The 13,878-nt window shown below is 48.8% G+C and overlaps 1 protein-coding gene across 1 annotated transcript in view; it reads left to right on the top strand.

The window, feature by feature from the left end:
- LOC131207283 (hemicentin-1) overlaps positions 1-13,878 on the top strand; it is a 104,647-nt gene that overhangs the window by 45,457 nt on the left and 45,312 nt on the right. Inside the window, exon 10 of the mRNA XM_058199895.1 lies at positions 10,291-10,450. Coding sequence (XP_058055878.1) covers positions 10,291-10,450 — 160 coding nt within the window. The remainder of the gene's footprint in view (positions 1-10,290; positions 10,451-13,878) is intronic.

The following is a 13,878-nucleotide window of genomic DNA, read 5'->3' as shown; positions in this document are numbered from 1 at the left end:
GACAAAAAAAGTAATGTTCCGTTTGCTGGCTCAACCCTACTCAAAGTAGCGAGAAAATTGGTAAAGACACTAACGATGCACGGAATACGAAAGTAGTGGCGCGCTCCGGCGCGCTGGAAAAATGCGATATAATCTGCTCCTCCGACGGAGCGACTGGCACGAAAGTGAGTCTCATTTTGGCCCCGAAAAGTTTCGTCTTAACGAACTGACCTTCGTTACACGGCTAGCAAGGCGGCGTTGTGTTCGCCGTCGAAGAAGTAACCACAAGACTTCTGTTGGTTGGCTTTCTTTGGCCTCGAAAACGCGCAACTTTCTTTGATGACCTCCGCGAGAAGCCCGCTTTCGCGTAGACGACTGTGGTAAAATTAAATTTCCCCCGCAGTTGGAACTCTTCCAAGTCCGTCATGGTTCGGGAAAATTGGCGTCCTTCTCAGCGGTTCTCCTGGTCAACGACATCGGTGCTCACGATGCCATAGGCAAGCTTGGCAGCAGTGAGTTTAAAGGTGAATGACATCCATCGCAGAACCTCCGAAGTTAGGGGAGATAATTAATATTTCATCGAAAATTCATGCTTCGTTGATGTTCTATGCCCAACTTAACGCCACCAGACATTGCCGAACGCAATTGGCAGTGATCTATTTTGAATGGCTCCTTATAACACCTAATTCGGCAGACAGTGTTGAAGCCTTCAAGCAAACTACGTGTTAATAATTAGACCCGAATTTAGTAATATCCAGAGTACCAGTTTAATTGAGTTTAGATAATGACAGTTTTATCATTACGTTTAGCCATCAATAGTTGATCGATAACAGACAGTAAACTGTAGCTCAAATCCTGAGATCTAATCACTGCTACACTGTCGTCTTTTATTCCATTCCTCGATCCGATAACAATAATCGATATAATCCCGCAAGCTCATGACCCTAGCCACCAATTGCGACACATTTCATCCATGACGTATTCAATTCGTCTGTAGCCAAGTGTTCGGAACATCTTTCCACTAATTTAATAGGACCTTTAGGAGCTCGTTAAAGTCTCGGAAAGATGATTCTGTTTTGGGTTTCACTCGCTCGCATTTTCAACTGCTTTTCATCCATCCTGGTCCGCCACGTCCATAGTCCAAAAAATCCCCCGTAACCCCTACTCACGCACACATACCCTGGCCATTGCTGTTCCGACATAATTTCTCCCGAATCCTCCCCCCCCCAGACCCGTCATAGACCGTACAGCCGCGCGCATCATTTTGCCGAGCCGAGCTCGTAAATGTTATGTAAATTTTTTACATCCGGTCTCACATGCTCCACATCCGGCGTCCTTACCGGAAGTGGAACCCAACGTTGGGTCGGGTCGGGTTCTGCATCATCGGGGTGGGGGCATGTAGCCAAACCGGAGTGGAGCGTGGTGCGTGGTCGATTTATGTGTGGCGCGCGGGGAAAAATCCCCGACCTCGGGCTCTGACCTGAAATCTGAATCGGAACGTCAATAACTCAAACACTTTTCCCATGTAAAATCACTCCCATAAAATGGTCGTAAAGGAAGGATAATAATAAATGCATAAATTTACACACCAGCCGCAACCGGTTCGTGGCAAGAAACCGGCTTCCCGGAAGGGTCGGGCCGGGCCCGGTTCAAAAGCGATGCGGCAAAGGCAGCCAGAGGAGTTGGTCTGAAGCCAGAGGTCCAGATAAGTGAAAACGACTGGGTGGTGAGCCAAGCCTAGCTAGTGATTTTCAGGCCACAACCAGCAGCTTCTTGGCCGTGGAACCCATGGTTTACACTGGAGCTAAGTTCCTAGTTGCTCTGTGCACGTAAACATTGACAGAAGGCATTGTTTTGCCCAAACCTTTTGCCTCTCAAGAAACGTACTGCACTTTGAACCCATACCAAGACGGCATTATTTGCGCTTCCTGCTTTTCTGTTGATGATGTGTTGCAAAATGTTACATTTCACCATTTCCAGGAACACTTTCAGTTCATTTGACCAAACAAACATGGATGGAATTGTGGTGTATTTCCACTTCGAACGACTCAAGATTAGTCGAATTCTTAGTGTCAAATGTGAACCAGGGTTTCATCAATATATACCAAGTTACAACAGCTCAGCCACGAGGTTGAAACACTTGGACAGTTTATCGCGACTTTAGATTATTCTACTTTTTACTCACCTCGCCACTCTTTCAGATTAGACACTTCACGTCGTACTTTTCTGAGACCCGTGAGCCGATGTTTACTCACGAGGTCTTCATACATATTCCATTCACTCCGTGTATGATGATTCATGTAGCATTCCGTTCGTTCCACATAAAGGACTGGTCCCGTTCCAGACTCCCGGGGCCGGGCCATTTTAAAAGATGTTGATTATATGCTTTAGATGTTCCACTTTCAGTGACCGACTGACTGACTGGAAGCTGCTTCCTCAACGCTCGCCATTGCACCTGATCCCGTGTTTCGAATCCGATATGGAAAAGTTGAAAATTTGATGCAGTGAGGTGGAAAATGTCAGCCAGGCTGCACCACCATCGGCAGACCACCGGCAGCCCGTTTTCCCTGCCCAGGCCAATCATGCAAAGTTTGATGAAATTCTGGTTTCATTCCGGGAATGGCCGGGGAAATGGCACTGGTGTTGGCGGTTGGTGGGCCGGGAAAGCGCATTGAACCGACTGCACGTTTTGTGGTGACGGAAAACTGGTTCCAAGTGGTTGAAGCGGCAAGCGGGGTCACCTTCGAATATGAGAATTTCACTTTAAGCCAGCTGCTGCACCGTGTGATGGTGTACCACGCGGCGCAATAATGATGCGGAATAACCGGGAACCGGCAGCAGAATTGATGCTCTTGCCACATGTTTCTGTCTGATTTGTATTCACACTGCATCGGGTTATATTACGACAAGGTTGCTACGTCAGTTTTATTACTTACATTGTTCCTATCAAATTGTCAAGTTCCTTTCGGCAATAACTTGATATGTTAGCAGGGTTTTAGATTTGCGCAGTCTGTTGCTGCATCATTTTCTTGACGATAGTTTGAAAGAAAGTATTGAGAAATCGAATTAGTTATTCAACTATTATGGCCTAACGACCACCTAATATGTGGTCGATTATCATGTTGAAAATTCAGTTTATTTATTTATTTATTTGTTTATTTATTTGTTCCAAAACAGGCAATGGGCACAAATTGCTTAGTTGCCAGAATTAAGATAAATGACCTAGCCTAACCTAAGCTAACCTAAGCAAACATACAAATTGAAAAAAGTCCTAACAAACTGTTATAATGTCGTGTATCAAATTCTGGTCGTTTTATGACCAAAGTTTGCTTCAAACGCAGTAATTGTTGTCGATAGCGTTGTCCATCAATAATTGCATCTGATTTTAAAAGCTCATAGTATAACACACCTTTCGTATGCTCAGCATAACCTTTTCAAAGTGAATATTTCGCTTTCGTTGCGATGGGCTGAGCATGGTTCACCAATAAGATCGTTTCTTCCCTTATTTTTTAAAGTCAGCTGTTGTATTACTCAAACGAATTAATAGAAAATCTTACAACCCTCATTTTCCATATTATCCTGTTCCAAAACAGCGACACTTCCATGTACCATGTAGGACATTTGTCGGACACCAATTGTCCGCTGGAAATCGCTGCCCTCAGTAACCCCAGCGGAAGAGCCGAAGACAATGTTTATGGCTTTTCCATCGCCCAGGCCTGGCCAATCTCGTACGACAAAACTTTTTAATACTTCCGACAACCAGCGGCCTTCTGTTGTGGTGGATGTGTTGGAAGTTGCTGTCTCTCTCCGTCCGCACTAGGGAGAGAGAAACACACGATACGTTGTTTTCCAAATTGCGCACACATTTCTTGGGCGACGAAGAAAAGTGTCGGAAAAACATAACAACAACTCAGCAGCAGCGGCAGCGGTCCGTCTCTTCGGACCCGGACCGCGGCCCGCCGACGGAAGTGGAAAGAGAGAGAGCAATAAAATTTTACATTGCTTGCAAAATCATTTTGAAACGGAATGCCCATCCGTTGGCGCAACGGTGGCGGCAGTAACATTCGAATACCCAGCGGAAATGGTCGAGAAAATTCAATCGCTTGCCATTACACCGAGAGCAAGGGAGAGCGCGACGGGGCCAATGGTCACGTTTGCACCATGTTTTCGTTCATGGTCCGACTCCGCGGTCCGGGCAGGCCGATGCCACCGTGCATCCGGCGGCCATAATCGACGCTTTGACTTCGCTGCAAACCAACGGCAACGACGACGGCCGGTGGCATTGGAAACTGCACACTCAACGGGGTCCACCCCGGGCGGGAGAGGGGACCCGGCGGGGGATAAACGGAACCGGAAGGAATTGCGACATTTTGATAACATTTTATTGCCTACATCGATTTTACTGCTTATTGGAATCCACTGCGCTCCGGGTCCTGGGTGTCTGTGCGTGTTGCGTTCGATTCAGAAGCCTGTGGACCAAACAGTGGACCCTTCGAGCCGTCACCGTGACGTACCCTCGAGGTGATGAAAATAAAATTATGATTTCCTTCACCGTTTGCAATAAAATCCCGCTCAACGCAGCAACTAGCGGTGCACAATGTCCTGCTGTCGATTGCCTTGGACTTGCAAATGGAAAGTTCTACTCCGCGGCCACTTCAAAGCAGATCGAATGTGGGTCGGTAAGGCCGTCGGCTACATTTCGACTGTCTCGGTGTTGGCAACCGAAACGAAGCCTTTGCCAGCTTCCGTTCGGACGTGCTGCCCTTTTTTTGAGCCTGATTACCGTAAATGGTCATCCACAACCGAGTCACGGGTTGGCAACAGCATCGGACGCCGGAGCCAATCCCAATCCCAGTCGGCCCCTCGCAAAACCGCTGATCAGCGGCACACAATCAGGTCAATTATTTTTTCGACAAACCACCAAACCATCGCTCCCGCTCGCCCGATTAGCGACTGCGTTCCGGAAAAGTAACCGGAAAACGGGGCAGCGCAGAAAGAATTCTTATCGCGGGACGATCGCGGCGGGCGCGATGGTTGAATCAATTAAAAAACTATGGACGAACAATTTGATTGGAAAAGTTCTGCTCCATCGATTGTCGAGTAGTTTTTCAATTAAATTTAATTTATCCCCACCACCCGGAGCGGTGACGGTTTGGGGGAGGTCCTGGCGCATGGCCTGGCGTGCCCCGGGGTCCCGGTATTGGTTGCCATATTTTTTCCGCGTCACCTAACGCTACCCAGCCAGCCAGATTTTACGCCAGCCCTGGGCACATCGAGCGGGTCCGCAAATTGGATGGCATTCTTATAATGCCACAAAAAATCAGGCGGCGGCCACCCAGCACCGGGGGCCACGGGTCCGGAAGACAGTGGGATATTTCGGTTTCGGAAAAAGGCGGAAACCCAAGAACCCGGAGCTGGGTGGGAAATTTGCCCCGATCCGGGATGGAAGTTTTCGCCTGTTTACTTAAAACTTGGCCCGTCCCCGCTGGTGGTGCACAGTACGTAGTGGTCACCACTCGAAACTCCTACTCGGATGTTGATCCAATGGGACCCGATGCAATCCGATTTCGTTCCGTTTTTCTGCCAATTCGCTTGGCATCGAAAGCAGCCTTTTTTTTAAAGAGTACAAACTTTTGTTCATTTTGCAACTCTGTTCGAATAATACTCATTGACGGTGCAGTAATAGCTCCCTAGCGTCGCTGACTTTGCATCATTAGAATCGCCCGTAATTGTCGGAATTGGCCGCAGGAATGGTCGTTCGTAGAATTTTCGTATATGAATTGGCCAAATCGGGGTTTTTTTCTTCAAACAAAGTACACGATTATTGCACCGAAATGGAAAGCTCTGCTTCATTCAAAGTGTGTGCTATACGCTTACGCTTATGCCATCTCTCTGGTAATTTGTGGAGGCCACGACAAAAGAATTGTTCCTCAGCGCTACTCAGCAATTTCGGTGATTTTCGAAAAGAGCTAAAGCTGCTCTTCAGAAAGAGCTAAGTCTCTGTGGGTTAGCCGCAACGGAACAGAATTCTCAACGAAATAATTGGATCCCTGACGGGCAAAGTGTGACAAATCGTTATCGTACAACAAAATCACTGTGTGTTGTCTTCTACAGTGGCCGTTTTTGATCCAAATTTTCCTTTAAATGGATCAGTTAGTTTTGGTAGCGTTACATATCAACCGTATCCCTAGCTTTGAATAGCACTTAGCAGATCAAACCCTTCCGAAACCGTCCATAGTGCTTTGGGCTGGGCTTTGTTGATGGTTCTTGTGGATAACTTAGGTAAATGGCTTATTACCGTAATAATACTCACCGTAAGCCGTTACAGAGGCGATCGATGCGATTCTGAAGCATTTTTCGCCAAACGGTAGCTGAAAACAAATGCTGTCGTTCAATTTGTTATTTTAAGTGAACATTTTCAGGCCATGATGAGGGCCAAATTGACAGCTTGAGCCATCATGAGCCGGTATCATACTTGTGTACTTTACATACACACCTATACATCTGATTTAAACTTTTCTAATTGAAAGTACTCTGTTTTGCTAACAAACTAGGGCAACAAATTGTTCAGCGCATGGTGTCACTGTTGGCGATTGATGGCAAATGTGGTAAATTTGGTGATTTTAATGAACTTCCGGGCAGTCCATCACCAAGCAAAGGGCACCTAGGCCTGTTCGCCTGGGTTCGCCACTCAGACCGACATCGGCGTCCAATTTCTAATTTGACGGTATCCATGGAGCGATGTAAATTTTAATTAGACACATGCTACTCGCCTCGCAACAACCGTGCCCCGGATCGGAGCGCGCTCTCTAAATTGTTTCAATGAAATCCCTATGAAATGCCCTGAAAAAGATACCTCAACGGCTGCGTACAATGTAATTCCAGTGAGTTCCATTCTATGCCGAGGGGTGCTAAATTTAGAGCTAAACGCTAAGCGACATGCAGGGCGTTTCGTGGAATGTTTGCTCCAATTATCGCTCACTTTTCACTAACTGACATTTAATTTCATCGCCCACACTGGAGCCAACGTACTTTGCGCATTTCGGCGGATGCTGGCAGCACACGCGCCGTGCATTTTCTTGGGCCAAGCTCCACGACGGAGCATGTTCTCGGCCCGTGACGACCGATCTCCTTTCAATCACGGCGTGAAAAAAAATGAATCCACACGGGTTGGTGACAATCCTACGCCTCTCCGGAAAGGTTGGTCCATTTGCGCTAAACTCCAGTTATCGGTGTAAAGATGAAATCATAAAAACGATAGCTCACCATTTGCTAAAAACCATTGCTCAAGCCCGACTTCAGGTCCGAAGAGGCGCGGAAAAAGGGCACCAATTAAGGCACCACCCTCTGCCGGAACCGTCGTTCCGAGGTTCCGAGCTTGACCGCATCTTGGTTGCAAACCACCCCGATTGCACATTTCGTCTGCTCGTTTCGGTTTAATGGGGCAGTCATTAGCACGGGCGTAGAACACGAAGTAACGAACTCCCGCACGGTGAGTGCACCGCGGGCCGGAAGTGCAATTCAGCGTGCACCAGGAAGTGGACAAATGAAAGTGTAATTTTTTGTGTCTGACAACGTTTAATAGTGGCCACAGCAACCACAGCAATGACGTGGCCTTTTCCCATTCCCCGAACGGCCTTGCCTTCGGCTTCGGGCACTTTTGATTGCTTCATCCGCCAGGGGTTCTACAAAGTGGCCCCTGGAAAATCTCCCGCCAGTGGAAAATAAAATCAAATTGCACGAGTTAACGGGGAAGATAACATCCGCCGGCTGACCGGCGCGGCGCACGGCACCAGGGCGTTTAGATGTCGTAATGACAATAATAATTTAATCTACTGCTGAACCCCAGCGTCTTAACGACATTGTCTAACAACACTGCCACATCGGTTCCCTGTCTGGAGCGCGGGGGAGCCAGGCAAAGCCGGTAAAGCAAAGCCGGCTGCCGGTAACGAGCTGCCCCGAGTCGGCCTCCAGGCTCGCTACTCGATTGGCAAAAATAGACTTGCCAAAAGCGTGAGGAAACACAAAAAACCATCGCATCGCTTCCGGGGAGCGCCTCTATCTACCGGGAAAGCCCCGGGAAAGCTTCGGAAAATCCGGCGCACGAAATGGGAACGACACAACGTACCGACAGAGCACAATGGAGCAGCCTTTTTAAAGTTTCGTTTTACACTTTCGCGTCCTGCAGTGAACCACGGGGTTGCTCCGGTCGGCAGCCTCTCCAGTCTCCTTCTTTGGCCAGTCTTCTTCCCCGCTTCGGTCCACCGCCGCCGCTCTGCGCCATAAAAGCCCCTTTTCGGCGCGCGTCTAAAATAAACGAACACATTGAATGAACACATTTTCCGCTAGAATTTAATTTTCTTTTATTACTTTATTGTTTTTGTAATCATTGCATAGAGCCCCTGTGTCCCGGCTTCTGGCCCGGGTCCGGGACACTTTTCGGGAGCTCCGTTAGTGCCGGGAGGCAGCACAAGGAAGCGACGTCGAATTTTCCCGGGCACAGCAAATGACGCGAAATTGGCACCAAATGACAGCTTTTCACCGTCAGCCGCCATCCGCCATGATCGTTCCGGCTTTTCGCTTGTTTTAGTTGGATTTTTTGTTTGCCGGAACGAGGCTACGTTCATGCCGGGAGATGCCAAAAAGTTTAATGCCAACCAACGGGGGTTGAGCGTAGTGAAGATGACTGAATCGAGTGGGTCTATCTATCTAATTTTAGTGGCCCTTTCCGTGCGGATTTTGCCCACTTATAACAACAACAAAAGCCACAAAATTTGCTGTTTGCCATGAGGTGAAGCTCACAAAACCCGACATGAAAAGTGATGTTACTCTATACTTTTAGCTCACTTTCAAACGTGCATTTTTTTAACGTTTTTCCTTGAAATACATTATTTACAGAAAAAAGGGGCAAATATTAGTATCATTCCTCATTTTTTGCACTACATTTATGTAGTCTGCCTACATACAAACTGCGCAAACATAGTTCCGTGTTCTACTTTCAACGACGCTCATGTTGCCCACCCGCCACCCACTGTTTAAAGTATTCCCAATTTATAGCACTTTAACATTTTTTTTTTCGTTGAAATGTGTGCCACGAGGGAGGTGCAGCGTTCCGAAGGTTCACTTCGTTTGACCACCGGGACCCCAGCGAGGCGTTAAGTTGCGTTCAGTTCCTGGGCACTTTCGCCGCATTAAAGTGTGTGCCGAGTGTACCGGCCCCGGACGCGAAAGTGTGCGCTTAGACCCGGCGTTCACACGATCCCATCAATGATGCAGACCGAAAACGGCACTAAGCTCCGAAAAATGCGCACACCGTTACATTAAATGGTGGAACATCTTCTCCACATCACCTTTACCGGTGCTGGGGTGCTGTGGCTCGCCGCTGCTGCCACCTCACCGCCATCGCTGCCCATAAAATGGGACGGCCAAAAAGCCGTAAAAAAATATCCCGCTCGCTTTAATGCCCGAATGGTTTGGGCCGGATGTCCCGTCCCAGGGCGCCCTCCTAAGCACCGGGCGTGGTGAAGGGGGGGGCGGGACGGGCGCAAAATATGATCATCCTGCGGTGCGGTTGCCGACAGCATCTCCGATGGAGGCGCCGGGTGGCTTTTACCACCGGAATGGCTGCGTACGTACGCAGCCGGAGGGCCGAGGAGATCGGCTCTAAAACAGCGTCGCGTGGCGACGCTTGCAGCACACACGCGGACGCACGCACACTGCAGACTCTAAATAAATAATCATAATAATAAAGCTCAAATTTACTGCCTACGCACTTGTTTTCCTCACTTTTGACTCCGCACGGTGTGTGCGTAATGGAAAAAAGAAGTACAACGAACGCGAACACTCCTGGCGTGTGGCGTTTTGGACGTGTTTGTCGTGGGGCTTGTAAAAGCGCGCGGCATCAGCCAGCCCGGCACACTTTTATGATCATAACGAAAATTTTATTTCACTTAATGTACCTGCCACATCACCGGCAACGGCCACCCTGCCGTGGCCCTGAACCTGACCCCGGTCCTGAGCCGTTCAAGCTGTTCGTTGCCGTTCGTTTCGTGCGCTTCGTGTCATTGACTAATAACTTCCAAACGGATTCAACCCGGGGACACGGGCTGGGTGTCGACTGAAGGTGGCAGAGCGCAAACACCACCCCGGGGAGGGGGAGGCGTACGGCTAAATTGGTTTCCCGATGGCCGCTTAGGGGGTTGAGGTGCACCAAGCGACGTACGATTCCAAGAACTCGCGCCCATTCCGCTGCCTGTGTAGCTCGTGTCACTTACCGGGTGATCCCACCCGTTCTGCTGCTTCTCGTTACAGGATCAGGTCGTGCAGCACAACTCCAAATCGGGCGTCATCATGAGCAGCACCGCGCTGGCACTGCAAACGGTGACCCGGCACCAGGCCGGCAACTACACCTGCATCGCCTCGAACGTCGAGGGCGACGGTGCGAGCAACACCGTACACCTGAAAGTGATGTGTGAGTATTTCCGACCCCCCCCCCCCAGGAACTTTCGTTTGATGTGTTTACAGGACTTTCGGACGCACGGAACCTGGCCATTGACGGGCCGCCCAGGGCCACCCAGGGTCGGTGTGACTTATTTTCGGCCCACCAACACCGCTGTTGAAATGTGTTTGCCATTTAGTGCCAAACTCAAGCATCGCTCGCAGTCATCGGACGCTAGCCAGTATCGTATTTATAGCGCGGAATCCCCCGAAACGCCGTTTTATTTGCACAACAATCATCATCATTAGATGGGCCCACACGCGCGTCACTTCGGCGTAAAGGATAGCGGTGGCTTAAAGCTTAGACCCGATCGGTCGGTAGACATTCTTTACACGTGGCAAGGATTTGCTGCTTGGAGCGTAGAGTGCCCAACAAAAAATAAAGGCCGGTTGTCGAGCGTGTTCCGGTTAACGCTTTGCGCAAGCGATACACCAAAGACAAAAACTCGGGAAAGTGGCAAGATTTTACAGTGCTTCCCCCGGGCTGAGCCGGGAACGGAATCTGCAATCATGAGTGACTTACCGTCCACGGACGCAGCCATGGGAACGGCGCGTTGTTGGCGTCTCCGTAGCAGCCTTAACGACGATGACGACGACGGGGTGATGACAGCTTGAGCATAACGAACGCCAACTGCGCAATCAAGACGTACAGGAAGGGCGCACCATACACGGGCGAACGAGCGTGCCCCCGGCGAATCCTGTCCCAGGTCCAGGGAACCAGGTATGAGCTGCCTGCCGGAGAGACACGCCACGCCAAGACTTTATTGATGATTATAGTAGTGGCAATTTATGAAACGGATTACGGTTTATTTGTATTTGTTTCACGGTGTTTGTTGATCCGGCCCCCGGTGACGATGGCCAATTTGGGCCAACAACGCCCCACGCCACGCGTGTCTCGCTGTACATCAGGACATCGGGGCCGTTAGCGGTGTCGCATTTATTATATCTTCTGCGTGGTGCAATCTTCTAGCGGCCGTGATTGCTCCAGAATCTGCGGATTTATGCGTTTGCGCCCAGAAAACGCCACCGCCACCTCAGCCGTCGCCGTGCGGATCTGACACCCCCCGTGATTTTCCGTTTCAGTATTTTATTAAAGACTTTTATTGGGCGATTTTCTCACTTCGCCCAGTTTCTCGCCGAAGCCGCGCAAGTGGAAAACAAAGTGCTCGGAGCTCGGAGCACACCGGGAGGGAGACCCCTCCCATCCGCAGCGGGTTGCCGGGCACCCGGGAGGGCGTGGGGGGGGGGGGGGGGGTACATTTGCCGACCTCCAGGGGCCGAACGTGCCCCGCGAGTCGTTTGTTTTGCAATATTTGTACCATAATGTTGATAATTTAATTCTCCGGCAACCCCCGCCGGTCGGTCGGGGGTTGGCGTTCTTTGGTGGAGAAATATTGAGAAGAAAATTTACGGCCAACTTACCGGCTCCCGGGAAGCGATAGCGACAATAGACCACCCCCGTGGGTTCGGCCCACGTTGGCGAGGAAAATCTCGCAACCACCACCGCACAGCAGCACAGAACGAAGGGCGTCGTCCCACCTTCGAAGGAGATAATTCCAAGAAACGATATCATGCTCCGCTGGGTTGGGCTGCAGCGAAAAGGCGCAAGGTGAGCCCGCTCATCGGCTTCCCTTTTTTGTTTGTGCGCCACACAAGCGCTGCAAGTGAAATATTGTTCCATACATTTCTGCCACAGTGAACTTTATGGTGGCTTTCTGCTCTGACTCTCCGATCGCTGGCTGCTGCTGCTGCTGCTGCTGCTGCTGCGACTGAGGATGAACAGTAATAATAGCCTGTAGACTCGGTTCTCGGTATGCGAGACACGCCTTTGCACCCACACGGCAGATTAAAGATAGCGGACCGAGCAGACGGTGACTGAAGACCACGCCAAAATCCGCAATCTTACACCTTGGGCGACAAACTAACCACTGGTCGTTCTTTCACCGACTAGCTACCGAACCTGACCGAACAAATTATGATTGGTCCATGGTCCACTGAAAGCGTTAAATTGAAACAATATTTTTGAATTAATCATCAGAATACATTTTTCCCCCTGAAGGAAAGCTAAGCTGCGCTTCTAGCAGCAAGCTAGAACTGCAACACCTGTAACGATTCTTACGATGTGGCTCTAGACCGTCGTTTGACTGCCACCTGACTCGTACTGACACGAACTTTCAAAATTAAACACAAAACAATCGGGGAACTGCAGAACCTCGAAATAAAATATATGTTCTCCTCGAAGTTCTTCTCAACAATCAGCCTTGAGTTTATTTTCCATTTGTTATTTATAGTCACATCCGCGGCTTGACCAAACCAAATCATTTCAATCCAACAACGCTGGAATCCTCTTATTATTGTAGGCATTTAAGAGGATTCTTAAATAAATCAAGAATTGAGTTGCGTTATTTTCATTGCGTACAACACAGCTCTGTCCTTTGGATGGTTCCGTGGATTTTAATTGGGATACATATTCTGACGACTTCTCACTATCCACTTTCATTCACGTGTTACTTTGGGCCCCTTATTTCAGGTCAATGCAAAGGGCGCGTAGTACCCAGACACCGATTCTCACTTTTTATGGCCCATTTACGATAGTCGGATGGCTGGTCAGTTTTAGTACTCACATCCTTCAGGACACTTTTCTTCATCCACATATCGCGTGGTATATTTTTTCGAGGTCCGTCGTTTACTGTTGCCTTTATCAAATGCATTTGTTTCCTTGTGCTACTTATTGCTGGATGGAAGTATTGATCTAAACTGATCTTGGCACAATCGTTCCAGTAGAGCCTCTCTGTCAAAATCAATGCTTGTTCTTGAAAATGTTGGAACAAAAATAATGTTAAAATGATTTTCGGGTAATAATTCTTTCACTGGAGTAACGTTTCTCTCAGTCGTGACCATTCTAGGAATAGCAAAGTCGATCCTATGAACGAAATGTCTACGACCATCATAGTACTTGGGCTTTTGATAAAACGGAGTTGCTGTAGGTCTTAACCAACGAAATATTCGATTGAAAAACCAAAAACTAATGTTGATGGCGAGTTGACACGATTGTCTGAAATAATTAAAAAATTCAAGAATGCTACCGAATCTACCATTCACGAAGTCCGTTACCTTACCGAATCTTTCATTAATAAGCCAAAAATCTTCAAGCCTTCCGGAAGCGAATAGCTAGCTCCATTATGCATCACTTAGTTTAAATATAAATATTCCATCTGATCAATAGTGCCTCTTTCCAAAGCACCAAAGCTCATCGCTGCCCAAGCCAGTAATGGAACCGATGGTGAGACGACACTTTCTAGCAGCACCATTAGCAGAAGCCCATTTTTCTAACAATCCCCGGCGACTGCTCCGGTTCCACTCAATCAGTCAACGGCGCCGCTCGCCAACCCACCCTACCAT

Source organism: Anopheles bellator, chromosome 2, assembly GCF_943735745.2.
Source record: "Anopheles bellator chromosome 2, idAnoBellAS_SP24_06.2, whole genome shotgun sequence".
Classification (NCBI taxonomy): domain Eukaryota; kingdom Metazoa; phylum Arthropoda; class Insecta; order Diptera; family Culicidae; genus Anopheles; species Anopheles bellator.
Note: the sequence above shows the minus strand (reverse complement) of the source record. Positions and strands in the feature narration are given on the sequence as shown.